The 23119-nt window shown below is 37.4% G+C and overlaps 1 protein-coding gene across 3 annotated transcripts in view; it reads right to left on the reverse strand.

Annotated features, from left to right (window-relative positions):
- The window catches only part of REV1 (REV1 DNA directed polymerase), a 62509-nt gene that overhangs the window by 38166 nt on the left and 1224 nt on the right, over window positions 1-23119 (reverse strand). For 2 of the 3 annotated variants that reach the window (XM_074908697.1, XM_074908707.1), the window contains exons 2-5: window positions 9457-9523; window positions 8516-8648; window positions 6586-6754; window positions 202-351 (exon numbers count right to left, since the gene is read on the reverse strand). In XM_074908697.1, the coding sequence (XP_074764798.1) occupies window positions 202-351; window positions 6586-6754; window positions 8516-8648; window positions 9457-9513 (509 nt within the window). In that variant the 5' untranslated portion in view covers window positions 9514-9523. Of the gene's footprint in view, window positions 1-201; window positions 352-6585; window positions 6755-8515; window positions 8649-9456; window positions 9524-23119 lie in introns of those variants that run through there. The other variant, XM_074908717.1, reaches the window with a different exon arrangement.

The following is a 23119-nucleotide window of genomic DNA, read 5'->3' on the forward strand; positions in this document are numbered from 1 at the left end:
TAGAGACAAGGCTTGGAGTCAAGGTAATTGCAGTTCTATCCTTAACTATCTATACAGCAATACCCTGTTTTTAAATTTCAGTGATTCAGAGCTTCCCTCTTATAAAGCTGAAGTGAATTTTAAAAATGCTATATAGTTATAAATGCAAACCCATTACGGGTGAATGATTAGCATCTGCACTACAAGATCAGAAACACTTACACCCTGTTGAGATCTTTAGCTATATTGCTTGGACCTGGCATGGCATCTTCAGGTTTGCATATGCTATTGAAGTTGAGACCTTTTTGAACACTTGACTGCTTGCTGTAAAGCTGATACGGAATGTGCGAGAGGAGACGTCCAGCTTTAATGCTGAAACAAAGAAACAAAAAGAAACAGGTTACTACTTAAGACATTTTTAAAAAACCCCCACAACCTTCTATGCTAAAAAATACCTCATGTGCAATAAACTATTACTTTGGTCATTATCTTTTGCTGTTCTGCTATATGCTTTTGCAGTCTCTTCTACAACCCCTTTCCCACTACTAACTGGATTGAACTGAAAAGTAATTTGTGATGCAGTGACTGGTACTACAAAACATATTTGCACAGTTGTGTTGGTCAGTTGTCTACATCCATTTCTATTCTACAATTGACACACACAAACCCCAAATATTTAATTTCAAAAACAAAATAAACAATGCCAGTCAAAAAACCCTGGTGAGTGGTCGAGGTTATTCTAACTGAACAATGCTGACTGAGCTCTTTAACTTGGAACAATGCAAATGCATGTGTTCCAATCAAATTTGGGCAGAATTTGAAAGAGGTCAGTCAGCTAGGATGTAGTTCAGTATTAAAGAGGAACTACTTTTTCCATTCCAAAAGGATAAATACCCCTTCTTGTGAGAAAATTCACTGAAGAAAGCTAGACAGAAGAATAATTTCCAAATAAACCTTCCATAAATATCTACTACAATCATTCCAGTTCTGTCCTATGTGTTCCACTGTATCTCCCTCTTCTTCCACTGAAACTGCAATTATACTTCAAAAACTGCTAAATTCCTTAGGGAAGTCATGGACTTTGAAGTGGAATCCTCTCAAAAATATACCACAGCATGATTTCATCTCTCCACCCCAATGCCTGTTGCTGGCAGTAGATGTAACAGCCTTCCCAGCCTATACTTCACCTCTTCTTCATATAACTCTTCATACTGGACACTGGGTCAGAGATGCTGAAACTTCTTACAGCAGAGGAACCTCTCTCATATCAAAGAAGCTTAGTATCAGTGTTCAGTTTTGAAGATATAATTGGATTCAATTTTTTAAAGAGAATTTAGCTCAGTGGCAGATACTGTTTTTCCGTTCTTCAACATCTGAATGCTTTCTCTTGGATATGTGGTTTTAACTAGCTCAAATCTCTACTACTGTCAAGGGAGCTGGACAGTGAAACAAAAGCTCTTAGGAACTTTCTTGCTGCAATTAGAGAAGAATGAGGTGGGAGATCGCATTTCCCAATTAGATAAATTAAAACTAGTTAGGCACATATGTAGAGACCTAGTAAAGCTTCTATGGGAATAGGATAGTAAAAACAGCCCTAAAAATATATCCATTAAATATTGTTTGATACATGAACACATAGCATTCACAAAGCAACACCATTTGCATTAAACATTGCCAAACAGAGTTAAAAATACACGTGGTAAAGTTCCAAAGCTTTCTTGTACAGAAAGTTGTGATGCAGCAACTTAGATTTTGGAATGACTGGTTAGACTCTTTCTCATATCACCATGTGAACCTGGGTGCATAACCACCCAGGTAGTATTTCAAAATCATCACTGCAACTTCAAGATGATAAAAACCCACAATTATTTAAGAACTTGTTCAGGCTAAGATTTTAGCTACTGGAGCAGCTTCATTACTAGATCAATGCACAGTTGGTTTGGTGGGGGTTTTTTTAACTGTATTAAGATGCAGCAATAGGAATCTTATTTTAGATGCATTATTCAACATCTCTGCCCATTCTAAACCCCCTGGGTCACAGAATTCCCAATCACTAAAAAATTAGGTTGGAAAGGACCTTGAGGTCTCTAGTCCAAACACTGCTGAAAGCAGGGTTATCGTTAAAGTCAGATCAGGTTGTCCAGGGCTGATCTCCAAGGGCAGAGATTCCACAGCCTCTCTAGACAGCTGTTCTGCTGCTTACTCTCTAACACTGAGAAAAATCTTTTTCTTATACTCAGTCAAAATTTTCTTTGTTGCAACTTGTGACTACTGCCTCCTACCCTCTTGCTGTGTATCTTGAAGGAAAATCTGCCTCCATATTCTCTGCAGCCTCCATATAGGTAACAAAAGACAACAATTAGATCCCCTCCTAGTCTTCTGTCCAAGTAAAACAAAACCAGCTTTCTCAGTCTCTTGTCATAGATCACATGTTCCGGGTTCTACTCATGCTGGTGGCTCTCCTCTGAACTCACTCCAGTTTATCAGTATCTTTCTTGTACTGAGAAGCCCAAAATCATACACAACTCCAGATGTACCTTCAGAAGTGCCAAACAGATTGGAAGAATCACTTCCCTTGACCTGCTGGCCACAGTCTTGCTAATGCAACCCAGTATGCTGTTAGCCTTTATCTCCACAAGAGCACAACTGCTGCTCCATGGTCAACTTGTAGTCCAACAGGATCCTCAAGTCCCTCCCTACAAGGGTGTGTCCTAGCCAGTGAGTCCCTAGCCTGTCTGATTGCATAGAATTAATTCTGTCCCATATCTAGGACTCTGCATTTGACTTTGTCAGATTTCATTAATTGTCTGTCATCCCATTTCTCCAGTTTGTTGAGACTCTCCAAAGGGCAGTCCTGCTCTCCAGTATATCAACTTCCCTTCTATTTGCTGTCATCCACAAACTTGCTGAAGGTACTTTCCACCTCATCACCAATGTCCACATGGTTAACAATGACATTAAACTGCATCTGCCCCAGTATCAACCCTTCAGAAATGACAGCTGTAACCATCTGCTAGTTCAGTTCTGAACCACTGACCACTACTGTCTGAGCCAGGCAGCTGAGGCAGTTCTTCACCCAGCTAGCAGCCCACTAACCAAACTGTATCTCCCGAATTTGACTGAAATGCAATGGGGAACTGTGTCAAAGCCCTGTTATAGTCAAAGCAAATGACATCTATTGCTTTCCTGTTGTCCAGTCATCTCACCACAGAAGACAACCAGGCTGGTCAGGCATGATTTGTCACCCTAGATATAGTTTCCAGGAAGGTATCTTCCATAATCTTCAGTGACTGTGGTGAAGCTGATCACAGTGCAGTTCCCTGGATCCTTCTTTCCCTTTCTGAATACAGGCATGACATTTGCCTTTTATCCAGTCTTCTGGAAAATCTCATCTGATTGCCATGAATTTTCAAAGATGACAGAGTGGCGTAGCACTGGTATCAGCCAGCGTTTTCAGCTCCCTTGGATGCATTCTATCTGGTCCTATAGAGTTGTGGATGTCAACAGTTCCTTCAGTGAACTGTAATTTATGCTTCCTATACCTCTGGTAGCATTTCTTTTCTCTAAACTCTGCCACTAGGCTTTCAGGGCATTAAAGTAGACCTTGCCACTAAACACTGAAGAAAAGGCAATATTGAGTACCTCAAATTTTTCCATATCCTTTGTCATGAGGTTGCCCCACCATTCAACAACAGGCTTGCTCCATTTGCTTCTGGTACAGCTATAAAAGCCATCTCCTCCCCCTTCAATGCTTTACTAGTTTCCAAAACAAAGTACTGTGTTAAAATAACGTGCTATCTCTTCTGAAAGCTGTACTATTTTAAGACCAGTAGCTTTTATTTATTCAAGCATTTCGCATTCTGAATCCTCATCAGAAAAAGCAAATTAAGTACGATGTACCAGATTAATTTTTTGTTTTTCTGAGGAAATGATTTTAAACTATTTTCTTCGCATTTGTATTAGATTAACACAGATCTTTAAGAAAAACACTCAATCTAAAAATCAAAATAAGGAATCCACAAATTCTATTGGTAGCTCATTTTAGTGGTTAGTTATCCTCAGTCTCTGGAAAGTGATTTTATTATGAATGTCAAAGAATGTTTGTTAAAAGAATATTCAAATTTGAAAGTGAAGCTCTCGGATCACTTTAGTTTGGCTTTCACTGGAGATGCACAACAACCTTTCCAAGCTACATGATTGTGTTGGGTGTTTTTCAAATAAAGGAAGAAAAATTCAGAAAGAAGGTCTGCCTTTGAGTCTTTCCATTTATTGCAGAAATGGAGAGGTAGCTAAAACATGCAACAAGGAGAGTGCAGAAAGAAGGATTTTGTCACTAAAGCAATCACACATTAACCTGCAATAATGGATTTTGCCACTACTGTTACTGCCTGATCTCTGTGATGCTAACTAAACAAAAATTCTAGAGCTACTTGCATTTAACAACAGATTTACAAGAGTCTGCCTTTAGACCTTAGTTCAGAATGCTCACAGTTCAGAATACAGAAAGCTTTTAATGCAGCAATAAACTTCAACATATACCTTACCATCTTTTCATAACTAACTATGAAAAATCTGATCTTACATCATTCACATGGCATATTCCAAATTATTGTCATTTTTTGTGTTTTACCTTAATGTCTTTTTGGTGGCTCTCAAACAAAAAATGAAAATAATAGCCATTGTAATAAGTGTTGTGGTAAGTTCATTAATCTTTGGAACGCAGACAGATGCTGTAGTGATAAGCACCAATAAAATACAGGAATTAATTATTCATTCCATTATCAGCAAAGAATTCTAGACACATGCAGTAAGTAAGGAACAGGGTTACAGAGACAGGAAGCAAAGAACAAGTCACTGAATTAACAATTTACAACCTGAACTCCATCTTTTCTGTGAAGAGAATGTGGCAGGTACCATAGTGAAAAAAGATGGCATGTGATCATGTAATGAAGGACTAGATCATAAAGTGTGCACACAAAGAAATAAATCAAACCTCCACAGACAAATGACCTTTTCATTTTGCAATGGCCTTGGATGGCAAGACTGAAGATCTAAAAACACTGCTTTACTAGCAATTTGTGACAGTAACATTTTAGGCCTGACGCTTAACCAAACTAAAAAACTCCCAAACCCATCATATTGCACTAACATGATGTGCACATGAATTTTCAACAAATTTGGAATCTCTGTATCCACTGCACTGATTTTCACTACCTGTTCTACTGAGGAGAACATAATTTGGTATTCCATACACAGAGATGGAGTATTTAACCAATGAATGTTCTGCAATATTGTTGAGGAAGGGAAAAAATGATGCAGTGTTGTGAAATTAGCTTTTATTCCAGATTCTGACACAAGTCCTGTTCTACTGAGACAGTGAATTCCCTGACTCCTTGTGCCCAACCCCATTTATCTGTATACACTCGGTTCTTCTGACTTATTCTACAGTACAACCTTCCAGAACCAGGAGATGCAGAAGACACAAGACATCATAAGGAAAATTTTATATTTCATACATCAGGTTCCTGCAAGTCTCTACTGAATGTATACAAATCAATTTTTCCACCTTGGTTAAAATCATAACCACCTTTAATGGCATCAGTGAAAACAGCCACATCTTTCAAATAAAACCACATCTACCACCAGTTTTCCAAGTCCTTAAACTTATGGGTGAGGCCCTAAAACTGTTTAAAAAATGTACCTAAAATATTTTTCAAACTGAGGAACCTATAATTTCTGCCTAAAGTTTAAAAATTTACCTTAAAGATACAGGATGTGAAACAGCCGAATCCAAAGGACTGAAAATCAATAAACTGAAAATAGCAACTGCAAATAGGTTTCTACAAGTATGTATGCAGAACAGTTCCCTGCCTGTTTCTGCTGGTCATCTAGGAAAGAGGCTACTTAAGACTAGCATGACACTGACAGAATGATTTCCAGAATGTATTTTTGCCTGTTCTATTTCCCATGGGTTCCTCAGATGGAATAAGACAGATGCAAGTCAGATTAACTGCTCTGAGCCATGCTATCATCTTTTTCAAGGACCTGAGGACAACTTTAGTTGCTTCTATGCATTCAAGGGTACAGAGGAACTGAAGAACATAAATCCTTTGTAAGTAAAACTTTTTTTTAAATGTTGTTTTTGTTTTGCTGTAAAGTTGCAACATAATAAATGTTTAGATTAATTCATTTCAATTTTATGAAAATGTTTTTCAATTGACATTCTTCTTTATTTACAGATGAAATGAAACTTATGCAGTACACAAGGCAAGAGGTTAAAAAACAATGACCTTGTACTTATTTAAACATACTGAGATGAAGGCTGGTCAATTCATTGGTTATTAAATGGAATTAACAGGATAACGTTCTGTTTCCTGACATGCCTGAGACTTTCTGAAAGTTCTTAGTGAAGTTTCTTAAGGAACAATCACTAAGATGCATATCTTCAATGTAACAGTATTTTTACTCAGCTGTTGCAAGGATAATTTATTTCAAACTAAACCATAATCTCAAAATGCAATCTTCAATAATGCTGTTTTTCAAAGTTTTTCTTCTTTTTTTTTTTCCAAAAGGAGAAACCTTCAAAAGCAGTAGACCTACACTTACCTTTCCATGATCCACTCTGGCCGAACTACTTTTTCTCCTTTCAACTCTTTTATTTTGGCATTTGGAAGATTTGTGGCAATGATGTGAGTTGTTTTTGATCTGGAGTAATACACATGGTATTGGCCTCCATGCAACATCATTAGCCGTCTTAATTCATCAGCTGAGGGATCTATAAAATTAAAATCAGAAATATTCCTGTTTTGTGTCAGCAAATAGAGTAAGAAAAACAGCTTTGAGAAATATGATGCTATGATCAGAAAGAGTGCCAACCATTGCTTTTCTCCTGAAAAACCTTACAAGTTCTTCAAAGAACAAATCAGAAAAGCATTTCTAGTAAGTGTAGAAAACTGTGTTTCTGAAGTGATTGATTCAAAATGTAAACATTCTACTTGTTACAGAGGATCATTCCATTACATAGTGGAGGGGGTGTGTAAAAATACTCAAGTAGATCTAATGCTAAACTACATTAAAAACCACTTCACATCAACATAACACAATATTAGATTAACTCACTTATCTTTTCACCAGAGTATGGGAGAGTATTTTATACCCAAAAGTAATAGAAAAGAATATTGAAAGGGCTTAGCAACAGCACAGAACTCCTACTATACAATTTCTGATTTACTGAAGCAGTTAACTCATTCCTTTCTTACCAGGTTATTCTTGCATTGTTACAGAGAATAGAGAATACCTTAAAAACTAACATCTCTTCTTTTTCCCTCAATCATGCTAAAAAGATTATTTATTTTGCAAGCAAAGGTGGGGAAAAAAAAAGACAAAGTTTTAAATTTTAGAAAACCTTTGCACTGGTGTCACGCTGGCACCAAAAGGTTTGGGTCAGCACAAGCAGAATGTTTTGAATAAAAAATCTGGCACAAGATACTAACCCCCCCATATTTATCAATACAGGAAGGAAGAAATTTTTTTAAAGAATAGTTACAGTTCCTTCCAGTGGCCTACTGGCAACCCTCAGAAGATTTCTAACACTTGATTATACCTTTAACTTTTAACTAAAAATAGCACACATTTTCTCCAAGTGTTATACTTCCTACTCCAGCCTGTTCAACAACCATCTTGCAGAGCTCTATTTAGGAAGCAGTACCTTGAAGAATATGCAAATGTTAGATTTTCACGAAGGGAACTGCCTGTATTAAATAACTGATTCAGAGGTATTAATAGTTTAACTTGTCCACCTTAACCTTTTTCAGACAGTTTGAGCCCTGTGCTCAAACCAGCACTGCTCTGTATCATAGAAGCTGTATGCATCAGTTATGTAATAGTCACAGCAATCCTGGCATAGGTCCCTGAAAAAGACTTCTGGGAAGTTTCAAAAAGGTTATTAAGCTGCTTTACAGAACCCAGGAGAAATATGAACGTAAGTACGGTAGATTAAAAATCTTACTCCAGTTAACATGCACCATCAGTCCATCACAGACAATGAATACATATGCCTCACCTCTCCTCTTGTTCTTCCTTCTATTATTAACGGGTTTGCTGTCTCAAGCATTACACCACTCTGAGCAAGAAAAACCCAACATATCCACCCAAACATAAACTTAATGCATACACTCCAACCATCAATAGTTTAGAAAACTAAAAATGTAATATATGTAGAAGTATGGAGGAAGTTAAAAGGTTTCAGCTCAAATAATAAGATCACAGAAAGGTAAAAGAATTTACTCCTATTTCTGTCAGTGACTATTCATGTAAATTATTTAATAAAGTAATATTTATATGCAGAACTTAATTATTATATTGAAAACCTTAATCATTAAACACAAAGGAACATAATATACAAAAGATATACAGTAATTGTTATGTATTTACTTAGCTGCAAACTCATGTGTTTTACCATTCTTTACTCCACTCAGGATGGTAAACAGACACTAGAACAAAACAGAACAGATCCTTAAAAACATAAAAGCTTCACCTGTAAAGCCATTGACATAGATGGCAACTCCACTAAAGATACTTGACGAGCTTCCATCCCTCTGGTGCTGTATGGCTGAATCTGACCGGAACTGATCCTCCAATTTCTTAACCTTTGCCGACATGTATCCGCCCTAGTTTTTAAGTTAAAACAAAACAAAACAAACCCCATGATGCTAGTCTTATTTTCTAACATTTACAGACAGGAACTGATCAATTACAAGACTGGAAAGGCAAGCAGCATTCCTTCAAATTTATTTTGGTTGACATACAAAAGACATATTCTTTTTCCAAATGAAAAATAGCAAATACTTCACCCTAAATTCTTATCTACAAGATAAGTGCATCTTGTTACCAACATGGCAGGATTTATTTCATACTTCTTTTCTCTTATTCTGTAAGAAAGATTCTATCTTTATAAAATTTTTTTATAGAATAAAAAGAAGAAAAAAGAAGTAAGGGACTGATGGAAATTTGGATGCTAAATTGGAGGTTCATTGCCTAAAGAAACAACGTAGGAAATATTCATTAAGCTCCATGTATTTTCAGTTCTTAAATATACATGAGACAGCAGTATCGAAAATATTTATGTAAATTAGGCACCTCAGTTATTGTTTGTCCAGCTACACAGTATATGTTGGAGACAACCATAAATAGTTTTAAAATTCTTTAGTTTAATTTTTAAATGGTGATTTAAAGCTATTCAAGGGTCTATACTTATTAATAATGTAATTTAATGGATTATTGTAAACAAAGACTTCAGAACCTGGTAATTTAAAAAATTTCTTTAGAACTTAATTATGTGTTTTCAAGCGAAGCGAAAGGGTTTAATTTATAGTATACCATACCTTTAGCATATATAATAAAATTGTAAGCCCTTTTTAACCAACAGTGCCATTTACCTCTTAAAAATAAAACCAAACCACTTGGTTTTGAACATACCCATATTCCCCAGCCATCTCCATCGCCAGCCCGTTTCCGCCATCCACCCCGCCTCATACTGAAGCTTCTGCATGGGAAGAACAATGCTTGATCAGTTAGATGTTTAGTACTATCATCAGTGGCATTTCAATGATGCATTACAGGCTATCTACAGATGATCACAAAGATTACATTTTTCAATGAACTTCACTAAAGTATATGAGTTACATGGTTAACCTAGAAATGAAAAATTGCATAAATCCCCAGTTCCTCAGTTTTGTAGTAATGGATACTCTAGCTGCTGCTATGTATCAAAACCACACGTATGCATTTTGTTCTATTCACCCAGAATACAAAAAACTCATTACAATGAGTTCAGTTTCCATTACAATTTATTAAATTCTTCCTGTTCATCACATATGTCCTACAAAAAAAGAGTAATAAGAGATTCTTAAATACAATTGCTACCTTTCCTGCAAAATATTACCCAAGTCAGGAACAATCTTTTATTTCCTATTTGATCCTACCTACATGGTGGGATACAGGCAAACACCTCCTGGTACTAGAGACAGGATTAATCTCACCAGTGGATTTACAGATAATCATAAAAAATCCAAACACTTGTTGCTCCAACACAATACATCACATAAAAGCAAAAAAAACCAAAGGCCATCTTATGGTCAATGAAAAGCCAGTTGTTTAAATGATCTAGTATGATCTATAGCTAGGGTTGTGATTTGTTTCTTTGGGTTGTTTGTTTGTTCATGCTGCTTAATAAATAATAAACAAATAGACCCAACCAGTCAAATTGTGCAATAAGTGCAAGACACTTATCCCTAGATCATGAGCTGTACACAGCAGTGTCCCCAGATGAGCTATTAGCTGGTTAGAACAGAACTGGTAGAGAGAAAAATAAGTGTTTTGGATTGTGGCCAACTGCTCACTGCACCCAAGTGATTCACATTAACTATAGCTGTTGTAACGCTGATTTTAAAATATTGATTAATGATGTAGTAAGATCATGAGGTCACTGCCTGCTATTACATCTCTCACTTTCTACTCTAACCAGTTCCCTAAATGAAAACACCTAAATAAAAACACTGATAAAAACATTGTAAGAGTCGGTCAGAAGATCAGCATTGTCTCAACATTGTCATCGGGGACATGGACAGCAGGGTACCCAACAATGGCCTGTTTGAAACACAGCTGCTGATCCCGAGAGTGGAATATGAACTGTGTGGTACAGAGAGTGTTCTGCTGTACTTTGGGACCTGGACCTGGCCAGAGTCCTTAGAGATAACTGCATAGCTACTGTCAAAAAGGATGGATCGCAACTGTTGCCATAACATTGATGAAGAAACCATGAACTTCAGACGAACTTTGTTTCATTATAATACCAAAAGACACCTCCTGGTTGAAGGCTACCCGCCTCTGAGACTGGCCACACCTCAAACACTCCCCCCTGTGCATGCATGATAGCCTCGCTTGAAGAAGGGTGGAGATCCCTGAGGCAGAGGTAGAGCTAGGTGTGTCACTAAGCATAAAAGACAACTTCTGGGCCACGAAAATTTGAAGCTTCCCCACCAAGGATCATGATGATTGACAACGCAGCATCAGCTGGACCCATGACTTCTTGAGATCAACAGTGGTAGCTATAACCTCTTTTCCTCCTCTCTAAACGAAACTTTACTTTTCTCCTTTCTTTCACCCATCTCTAACTATCGTGTGCCGTTTCAAAGGAAACACAATAAAGTTTCACTGTTTGATTGATACAATTCCCTTTGGTGTTGGTCACCTTAGTTTTGCACTTTTGAGATCACAGTAAATGAACCATCATGAGTCCACCGAGTGGACCGTGATAGTCTTTTAGGGCTATCAGCTTTGGGTTATCAGCTCTTAGAGTGTGAGGATAGGATTTTGAACTAAAAGGAGGAAAATTTAAGCCAGTCACCTTTATTTTATTAAGTATTTAATTTTTACATTAAATTAATACACAGAAGGAAGTCAAGTGGGTTTTTTTCATCCTTGTCCACTTTTGAGAAGATACCTACTCTCTGGGCTATCCATAGCGTCGTCCAGTAACGGAGCACAGCTCTCTGGCCTATCAGAAAGCACACAGAGCTGTGGATTGAGATAACAATGCATTTTGGTCCATTTTCCTATGCAGGTCTTCTGCTGCACTGTTCTGGAGACTGCTTCGTTTGTCACATTACGATTTTGTTTCCTCTGAACCTGGCTGAAAGTTGAATTCTAGTTTTTGTCTCTTAAACCCCTTTTGTTCTACAGCTACCAAGCAGGCATACTCTGAAATCCAGATAAACCACCCTGGACTGCAGGCAAGTCTGGTTGCAGAACAAGGCACAGCTGCAGGAAAGTTTTCATAAATATGATTGTTTCCATGGAATGCTGCAAATATGACAAATTAGGCAACCACAGAATTATAGTCAAAGTGGGTATAACCACCTTGAAAAGACAAGCTTCAGGTTTGTGTTTCAGGACTTCTACAAACACAGGAAGATCATGATACACCTGGTTCTATTCTTCTTATAGTTGCTGTAATTTGATACATAACCTACACATGTATATAATTATGAAGATTAATCACATGTCAAGGAGATGAACTCTACACCAACAATTGAAACAAAGCAACCCCTCCTCAGTATGTTCAATTTTCTCTCCAGGTACCTGCGTTTCTTACCCAGAGACCAATTTCCAAGACATCGTGCTGTCTGAGATCAATTTTCAGTGGTTTGAATTATACCTAATAGATACCACAGAACTCTTACAAAGCAGTGAGAAAAATGAGAGGAGATTAGCCAGATGACCACATGAAATACAAAATTGACTTTTTGCCTTTAGAGGCCAGTACATACTGGAAATGGCTAGATGGTTTCTTTCATTTAGAAAATTTGTATTTTTCCATTAGCTGAAGTCAACTGTAGTTCAAATCTATCACTTCTGGCTAAGAAGTTCTTGGAGAAAAGTGTAAGTTCAAGAAAAAAATCATTAAAATGTCATCTAGTGTTTTTAGATACTATAGGTATCGGTGTATGAGCTCATAAGAGACACCAGAATTTTAACTATTGATTACCCTTTCTCCTTCTTAATAAAGGATGACAAAGACTTAAAGGGTGGCTACAAAAAGGAGAGGGTCTCTCTTCAGAAGAGGCCACACAGAGAGGTAAGAGGCAGTATATACAGGTTGCACCAGGAGAGGTTTCATCTTGATATAAGAAAGAAATTTTTTACAGTGAGAACTATCAATCATTAGAACAACCTCCCCAGGGACACAGTAGAGTCCTCATCACTGGAGCTTTTTGAGCTGAAACTGGACAGGGTACTAGGCAAGCTCCTCTAGGCTTCCCTACCCATGAAAGGCTGAACTAGATAGTCTTTTGAAGTCCCCCAGTCGGGGCTGTTCTATGATTCTAAGTCTATCAAAAATAAAATCTCATATGAAAAGAAGCTCTTACTCTGAAAGAAAAAAAAACAAACCACCAAAGAACCTTCAAGACTGTATGAAATGTGCACTATAAGTAATCACATCAGTCTAACAAAGATGCTCTTTATTCCAAACATCAAGTTCTTGAGAAGATAGGATTTGATAGGTAGTTACTCTGACCCGTATATAAACGACCTCTTGCTTAAACTAAAATATCTAATGTCTGATAAACTAAAGAACTGCCTTCATGAGGGTAAGCTTTTCTAAAACCTTGAAACACATTTAATATTTCTTTAGGACACAGGTGAGGAAGAAAGATCTCTAGTCTAAAAGCCATTAGATCAGAACACCACAACCAGCGGAGCCAATCAAAATCATAGGTATGTCCTAGTTTGATTAAAACTAGAAATCAGAAAAACAAAACTACATTAGTGTATTAAAAACATGACATATCAACTGCTCAAAAGTTGACTTCCTAGAGCCTGCAAAACTAGAGAAGCTAGGCTGTAATACCTGCTCACAACATCTGATCATGATCTACCGTTTCCTTGGCAGATGTAATTTTTGACTCCACCAGTCCACTTAAATTCTAAACACACAAGTTAGGAACATGGTACTTTAGTGATTACTAGATGCCTTTGGCTCAAGTCTTGAGAGTCGTGGATTATTTTCTTAATGCTGATATGAAAACCTGGGAGCTAATTTCTCCCTTTGTGGTTCCAGGAACTGAATGATGAACCAAGGTTTCTGGACTAAAGAGAATCCCCACTGCTAAAGACTTGTGCTTACAGTGCGATTTTTTCCTTGAGAATGAACATAACTACAGCTGCCTTTTTGAAACCTAAGGAACAAATGAGCATGAGAGCCATCTTGCACAGGTTATATTAAATCAGAGGAAAATTTAAGCAAGATTTGAAACATGCTCACCGGTTCATGAAATAAGAAATATAAGGATGACATGACTCTCCCTCTGTAGGAATCATGATGAAGGGATGAGTAAGAGAAATGCTATGTAAAGAACCCCTCAAGTGGGGGCAGGAGGGGAATCAAGACAGGGGAATTAAACACCCATCACAAGCAGGCCAATCTCAGAAAAGAGTTAATTTTTCTTGTGATTATGGTATATAACTTGTTTCAAAACAGTGTTCTCTGTTTTCACAAATTCAAGAGCACAAATGCACAGTGACTAGGTGAAAATGAACCACCATAGCTACTGGTTTTCAGGGTATCTCTAGAGACTGAATGACAAGCTAAAGTGACCCTTTGCCCCGAGAAAAGCTTTTTAAATAAAATTGAAATGCTCATATTCTGGACCTGTGAACACAAAGAAATCTTCAGCAATTAAGAAAAAAAAATATCCCAACAAACTCTGAAACTGCACAAAAGCCTGTGAAGGTAGAAATAGTATCCTAGGAATAGAATCCAAGTTTCAGTGCAAGAAAAACAACCTTTCAAGAAAAAAAAAAAAGTCAAGAACTTGTGTGATCAAAATTAACATAACTGGCCCTGCATCTCTTTCTAGACCACATACAAATCGTAAATCTTACTATTCTACAAAATAGGGTTATTTAACTAAAAATTCAAATTTCTATTGGGCAATTCTTCTCAAAACTGAAGCTAGAAGAGAAACTAAGAGTTGTGATGCTTTGTACATGACTGGTGGCTCAGAAACACTAGGAAAAGATATGTAACATCCCTTTGTGCACTGCTTTAATGGCCTAGCATTATACTTCCCAATCCACAATCACTTAATCCTATTATTAAAGATTGTTAATCAAAGCCTACAGATCAGGTAATGAAATGAAATGTTAAGTCTACATTTTATGAATTCCATAAACATGTCTGTGAGTATAGAAGAGTTGTACAGCAACTATAAGATTTTAGATCAAAAACAAGGAATGTAGATGTGAATGTTGATGTTAATATTTGTTTTAATCTCATCTGTAGCACACCTGATGCAGGGAAGTTATTTCTCTAAAATACTTTAAATTCAGGATGGCATGGTTGTAAGACAAGTGGCTTTCCATTATCTCGGACAGTTGGAATAACACAAATAACAGACAGACCCAGACCAAAACCACAAGCATTACGGGGAGAAATGCTTGGGAGTGCAGAATATAGATCTCGATGACTCTGTAAGTGAACATAGATCCTCATGGGCTTTTTAATTCCAGGTCAGTACTAGCCCTGCCCAAACTTGAGCTGTCTCTGCCATACTCTTCAGCATTCCCTTTTCCAGGTATATGATGCAGTGACATTTTTGCTGCCTCTTCGAGTAGCCAACTTGAATCTGGCAGAATATACACTTTATAGCTCTGCACTACAGGAAAGCATATTAAGTATTCCCAAAACCAAAATGAGGCTGCACTGTGACTCAACTTTAATCCAGATAATCCAATTTCAAATAACTAAAAGCTGAGTGAAAGTATAACACATTGTAACAGTTATTTTGCATTTCTGACCAGAGTGAACATCCTGTCAATGTCCTCTAATGCAAAAGAAGTTGATTTAATTAACATATTCAAACACCACAAGCATTACTTTTGAAGATGTAACTCTACTGCTAACGGAAGTATGGATATCTCAGGCCACTGCTAATGAGTATCAGAATCTTCTGCTTGAACTGCAGATTGAATCCATCCCAGACCAGCAAGGCTTAAAAGTTGTTTCCACCAAGTGGGTATTTTGTGGCCTGTTTGAGTTTCACGCATCTGCATTCCAGCTCCCACATCAAACTCACCACTCTACTTGGCACTAGTCTGCAAGCTCTTTGAGGAAAGGACTGTCTTACGTGTTTACACATTTCTCAGCACAACAGAGTCCTATTCTTGGCTGAGTCTTCTGGAAAAGAGCTGCTGCCTACAGGGTCTAAAACTGTTTTCTACCACATATTGGAAAGTTCAGAATCCATCAAAAAAACTTAAAAATAAAAAAAGATAGTTCAGAAGTTTTTTTAAGATACTGTATTTTTAAATGGCTGTGATCTTAAGACACTTCGGAGTTAACACTACTCTTCCATATTAAAATAAACTAATTAGTACGTTGCAAAGCAACTGAATTTCTCGGTGAGAAATAAACTCTCAGGGTGAAGTTTCAAAAGATGGTTGACCCAACTTGATGGCTGACTGCCACCAAAAGGAATGGTTCTGCTCTTCAACCTCTGCTGGCCTAAAAAGGCTTCATCCCCTCTTCCCAACTTCTACATTACGTCTGAACTCACATGACCCCTACGTTCATACTGGTGCTATGTGCAATTCAGCTCACTAGATCAACAGAAAATTGACATCATTTTACAGGGTAGTTTCCTGCCAGTTCAGCAAGCTGACTCACAAGAGCATCAGACAAAGCCAAAGCAGACAGGCCAGAAAAGAGGAATGGATGGGACTGTTCTTATCTTAGCCATTTCTAGAAACTGACTGTTAGGGTCACAGCTATAACTTACCAACTGTGGTGTAAATGTCGATACAGAATTGCAATGAGCTATCTACTCTCCCCTAACAAGCCCTGCTTACGTTTTTTTCTCCCCAATAAACAAGAGCAGCAGGCTACCCTTTTCCACCCGGTAAGTTTTCAAAGAAAGTTAAAACTGAACAGCTCCCCATCTTAGGCTACTTGTGCCCATACTTCTAACTACAAGCACCTGATGTTATAATATCAAGCTCTAGTTTACAGTTCAATCTTTGACCAAACACCATCCCTATCTCCTCTGAGTAAACCAGAGTATAAATTAGGAAAGAACAATCATTAAAATCTTGGGCAAATGAAATATTAGACACAAGACTGTGAGTATAAGAAATTTAGAAATAGTATTTTTTAAAAAAATGAACATCCATGGCATTTGCTAGAAAGGTGAAATACCATACAACCCACATAAAGCATGGAAAAACCCAAGTCCTTCAGAATCAACCCCTTATGTGTAGATGACTATTCTAAAACTGTGTTTCATGCATACTTGCATTTGAGCTTGACAGCACAGGAATGATACTCTTGACCTTCTGTTCAATCACTCCTGCAGAAAGAGACACAGAAACTCTTTGCTAAACTAATCCAGTTTCCAAACGGACTATTTTTGCAACTCAAAATGGTCTTTATTTCAGATCAGTTTACTTTAACATCAAGAACTAAATACTTTACATACAAGTAACAACTAAGAAATATACATTTCTTTTGCTGGCAAATCATCACAATGACCTAAAGCAGTTGCACAGCATGTAACCATTTATATGAGAGCTGTGAAGGACAGAAGTGTTTGGACCTCTTCACAACTGACTTGGAGTCTGGGACAGATGATTGCTTTAATTGTCACAACTTAGGGAATCATGAGCACGAGATACAGAAAACAGCATCACTGCACAGTCTGCACCAGCTTCAAGCAATCTGTTTTCAAGGAGATACTCTTCTTTGCTTTTATACATGGCATTTGAGATGGTTAGTTCTTTGAAAAATGGCAAGCCAGATTCAGTTTGAGACCAACTGTCAGTGTCTCATTCCCCTCTCGGAATAACACTCAGAAGCAGCTACAGTCCATTTAGAGCTTGTCGCAAGTAGTGGTTTAACTTGGTTGAATTTTCCTCTGCTCACAGAAGACTCTGGCTTCAGTTTCAACATTTCTGTATTTTTTTGTAAAGCTTCCCCCCTTCTTCAGAGTACCTCAGTGATGAGTGGCTCTTCTTCATACATTTTCATTGTTCTGTTTAATCATGTAGCTCAATTCACTTTTTAGTTCAAATATAAACTCTTTGATACAACTGTTCTTATTGCCACAATACACTGGCGAGTTTCTGCAGACTTCAGCAACTGGCTTCGTTATTTCTCTTCTGCACTTATATTCTTTTGGGGCTTTGACCCCAAAGGGACTTAACACACACAATCTTTATGTCAGTTTCTAAATGCCTAGATTCCAGAATAAAATCCATTAAGTAAAATCAGAATAAGAAGCATAGCTTGCGGAATTAGGACTCTCAATAGCAACACAGTGAATGGATTGTCAATCACCAAAAGGAAATTATCTTTCGCTCTCGGACTTGAGTATCTGAAACAATAAATGAGATGAGTATATGAGTTGGGTAGTCTTGCTTCAAGCCCTTACATCTAGCTGTCTATAGTATTTGAAAACATAAAACTGTGCTACTGTTTTCTTTGAAAAGGACAAGTGGAATGTTCATCCTTCTACCTAATAAATCCACGTAACTTGTTTAGGAAGTTTTTAGTTTGTGCACTCCTCGGTCTGATGACAACCCAGTCCCACAACTTGTGTCTTACACAAGGAGCCTACACTGAGGCGTAGGTCAAGCAGTCAGTAGGTAGCATAAGTAAACCACAATCCCTCCTCCCAAATAATGAGAAGAGTTGCTGCTGTCGAATGATTTAGGACCTTCTAAGACTTCCTAGGCACTGAAGGGCGCATCCTTGTAAAGCTAAAGAAAAACTTAACAAGGCAGGAAAAGTAGGTAAGTGGAGATATAATAATTTTCATTAGGTGATCAAAGCAAGGAATCTGTAAATGCTCTGAATTTGGTAGTATCAAATTCAGAGGAACTGTGACGGCGAAAACCTCTGACTTAATACTATCTTCAGCTTCCCCAGATTCCCTAGACTTCAGGTCAGCAGACTGCTGCAATCTTGTCAAAAGAGTCTACATATTTTTGACTGATTTTTATGTATTTGTTTGGATATACATGTGTGTGTGTACAAGTATGTGTTTGTGTGTGCACCTGCACATATGTATATGCACAAAACAAACTAATCTCTGCTGCTGACCAATCTGATTGCTCACAAACCAGATTAACCATTCTGGCAATAGAGAATGGCCCACACATAAATCTGCTCTTTGGGCCACTGCTCTAAGTAATGTAATGAAAAGGCACCACTTCTTCTCTACTAGTTGTTTGGGAGTGGTTTTTGTTGGTTTTTTGGGGGGTTTGGGGGTATTTTTAAAAGTGCCCAGGGCAACTGTGCTTTATGCTCAGTGTTATCAGTGTACTCAGAGCAGGTGCTGATCAGGCCAGACTTTTCAGGGAAAAAGACAAGACATCCACTTTGTGAATCTCAAGTCTTAGCTGATGTCAGATACTAAGGAGAACCATCTCTCTACTCACATATGGGCAGCAGTAAACACATACAGCAGCAAAACTCTAAGTCATCAAGTAGCTTTACCAGCAAAACTATCGATGACTGCAGATTCAGTATTTAAATAGGTAGATTTGTGTTCATAGCAACTTTTGAATGACATCACTTAATTTCAGCTGACACTGCGTAGTCAAGTTCCCAAATGTTTTTCTGGATTTGCCTTTGAAACTCTCAAAGTGGCAAAATCTTTTCTGAAGTAAAATCTTCACAAGATATGGCTTCTATGCTTAGCCTTGACGTTTTCAGTTTTCACTCAAGTTTTCTACATCTTTCATTACTCCATGGATATTACTTTTATCATCAACTCAGACCACCAGGACTAGGAGGAATAAGATTAAACTAGTAAGTGGAGAGATCAAAACAAATAGAAATACTTTTTCAACTACTGTCTAGTTTATTTGTGGTTTCTCTGACACAGGACACCAATGATGCTAGAAATCCATATGGGTTGAAGAGATGAATGGAACAAAAAGGGCTTTTTTTAAAAAAAACAAAGGTTACAAACTACAAGAACTCAAAATATAATGGCAAAGTACCTCAGTATGTTTGTTTCTTTACTATTACCTAGGTGAACTTCTGATCTGATCCAATATATTCTCTAGTTTCCTCCTAGATACAGAGGAAAGTGAAAGATAGAGCACAATGTTTCTATGTTTTCCAGGAAAAATGTGGTTCTAAGTTCTTAGGATAAAACAAAAATTCTCTAATTCTTTGGGATCCTTAAATAAAACTAAAATCAGAATTGCACTCTTAGCCTGAAGTGGTTTTAAGTTGGTATTTTAAGGACCTCTGACATAGAAACAACAGTGTTACACTGCTGCTTAGTGGAGACAGATCAATACCAAAAGGCCACAGAACATTTGCCTATCCCAGGCAAATGTGATACTTGCAGAACTCAGGTTAAAAATCGACATAGAAGTTTCGGGAATCATTATGGAGAGTCAACACTTACAACTTCAAATTCCTGATCAGCCAGAAATTAAGAGTGAAACGTCATTACCCCTACCTCTCCCCTAGTATTGTTTTATAAGAGGGTTCTTGGAACTGCTTACCAAATAAGGCAGTTTCAGCATGGAAGTCTAGGAAATACTGACTGAAAAGCCAGTCTTCCCAGTTTCCCAATGCTCTAATGTTTCCTGAAAACAACAGGCAGATTCAGAAAAACCAGAACAGTATCCTTTCAATACAGACCATTATTACAGCTCTCTATTTCAACTGGGAGTTGCAGTCAAAAGCACAAAATGATAAAATACATTCACTCCACTTGGTAAACTGCACTGTTGGCTCTCACATGCAATGAGATCACGGGCTTTCCTACCTGTAAGAATTATCAGCAATTGTGTAACTTCCTTTAAACAGCAACAGCTCCTACGTTTCCAAAATGATGCAAGTGGAGTATAACCATTTGTCCAAGATGCTGACTCATCATGCCCTGGACTAACAGCTGATCTGAATCACCTCAAAAAGATGAAGTCATGAACATGGTAGACAGAAATTTATTTTACTTTGAATATTCACTGACAACAAGAACCTGACCAAAAATGTTAGCAACAGTCCCCAGGATCCTGCCAAAATACACTGCGTATCTCACTCTGCCAGAATACTGTCAATCTCTTAAATCAATATGAAAAACCTTAGAGCAGTTCTCAACCTCACTCCACACGGCTTCAGCACTGCTTTCATGTTTCGGCATTCAAACCAATCCACCTGCATTTGCAAGAATGACTCTGCAAGGTACCTGAGCAGTGTCATCTCCTAAGCAAAATAAGCTTTCTCTTTTTCAGGATTATTTCCTTTCAAAAACTAAGAAGCTGAAAAGGTCTGCATGAATTGAAGCAAACCAAATAAGAAGGTTACTACCAATAACTCCCTTATGTTGGGATTTGGTTAAAGTATTTACAGAGAGCTGGGAAGAGAAAATAAAAACAACACAGAAGAGTTAACCACCATATGGCTAAGTTTTATTTATGCAAGCAACCAAATTTCAAACCACCAGCTTCAGCACGATTAAATAGGTAGAAAAAAAACCAGGAGACCTGAAGCTCTGAGATAGGAAGGGAGTTCTTGTTGTTCCCCTCCTCACACCCAATTAATAAAATATTACTTAAATATTTACTTAAATAAAATATACAACAATCCTTTATATGGATATACCAAACTAAAAGTCTCCCCTACATGAATTTAACAGCCACAGATGCCTTAACTACAGTAGCAGCAGTCCTTCAGTCAGATTTGAAAATACAAGCCACAGGAATGGAAGTTATCATCAGTCCTGAATTTAAAGCTGTTCTACACACTCACCTCTCTTCTACCGAAAAGCGAGAAGAAGGGTTTCCTAATTCTGACTTCTATCTTATGAGCACGTTACTCTGCATGAAATACAGAAGTGGGGGGACCACAGACATGGGAGGCGCTCCTCCCTAAAAACGTTTTGTATCTCCAATTAAATGCTGTCTGGTTTCTGCAACAGAGCAGATACAAAAATGTATCTCTTAAAAAAAAAAAAAAGACACTTCTACAAGCATACTGTATTACACATGTTTGAGAATTACGGTTTTTTGCACCCACTTAGATTTACTCTCTCACTTTCAACTTTCTTTACAACTCCATGGACACTCCCACTTATATTTTCTTCCAGTTCTTCCTGATTTTGCAATGCTTAAGTAAACACATGGCACTATCACCAAATTAAGCTACACTGTATTCTTGAGGGAGGGTTTCAACATTTGGATATTTAGCTCCCTTGCTATTTCTATTAGACCAGGCAAACACACTGCTAAGAGCTGACAGAGACCTCAGTGACAGTAATATACACCTTAAATTAAAACAGAAAAACGTTCAATACAAAAAAAAAAAAATCATTCTTCATGAAATAAACAATAGCTAACAAATTAAATGGGGAAAGCACATGGCAGGGTCAGGCAGGTTATTCTTTGCCTGCTTGTCCTGAACAACTGATTTATTAAAAAAAAGGTCTGTGTAATCATACTCATTTTTCCTACCTACTTGAAACCAGGTTTCATGTTTGAATCATTCTTACTTTTTTTTTTTTTTTTTTTTAATCTCTCTAGTAACCGAAAGGGATGGCAGAAAGATTGAAATTTTGCCATGAAACTTCTTTAAAAAAGACATCTGGTTCAAGGAATCAAAAGAGACTAATCAAAATCAGCACTCTGTTACAACACACTATCGCTGCATCAGAACAGGCTGTGACTAAGTAACAGTAGTACATACTGTCCAGAAAGATGGACTGGTGCTATGTTTGAAAGGCTAATTATCGAATAATGTATTGAAGACACATATATTGTATGCAGAAAACATACAATCAGTTTACTATTGAGGCTTGAAATATGCTAATGTATTTTTCCTGTTAGAGCTTTACTTTTAAAGCAATCTTTTTCTTCAAGTAGTTAAACATCAGTGAGTCACGAGGCAGGTGTCTGCACTGTGCCTCTACCGATACTGTCCTACCAATGACCTCCAGTCTGACAGCTTGGGATTATTTACTAACAGGGATTTGGTACACTGCCCAGTGGAAGAAATGGACTGAATGAAAGACCAACATGGTAGGAATGGGTAATAACTACATGCTTGAGACAAGATGGCAAGGAATTTGTCAGAGATTTGGATTACTGTGTTAAATGTCATAAACCTTAGTAAGACAGAACTCTTCCAAAAATGAATTTTAACTATAACCTCCTGCAAGTAATGGTAATTAGGCAACTGTTTAAAAAAAGTTCTATCTGAGCAACAATAGCATCTAAATGAATAATGAATTCGGATCATAAAATTACAATCCCTTGGTTTTGCGTCTTTGGACTTCAGTATCAGATTTGAGACTGTACCTGGATTTTAAATCAAGATGCAGAACAAGCATCAACTCATCTTTTCATGAAGAAAATATCTTATTAGCACAAGCAGAGTATTTGCAGCCCTGTCATTTTGAAGACTTTGACATTAATCTTAAAGCATTAGAAATAATTACATTTGCAGGAATTATTATTCCTGCAATAAATATGCAGGAATATCACAGCATACAACACACAGATTTTCCACAAAAAAAAAAAAAAATAATCACGTGCTTGTGATATTATCTTTCTCTCCCTTTCTTAA

This window comes from Athene noctua, chromosome 1 (genome assembly GCF_965140245.1).
Source record: "Athene noctua chromosome 1, bAthNoc1.hap1.1, whole genome shotgun sequence".
Taxonomy (NCBI): domain Eukaryota; kingdom Metazoa; phylum Chordata; class Aves; order Strigiformes; family Strigidae; genus Athene; species Athene noctua.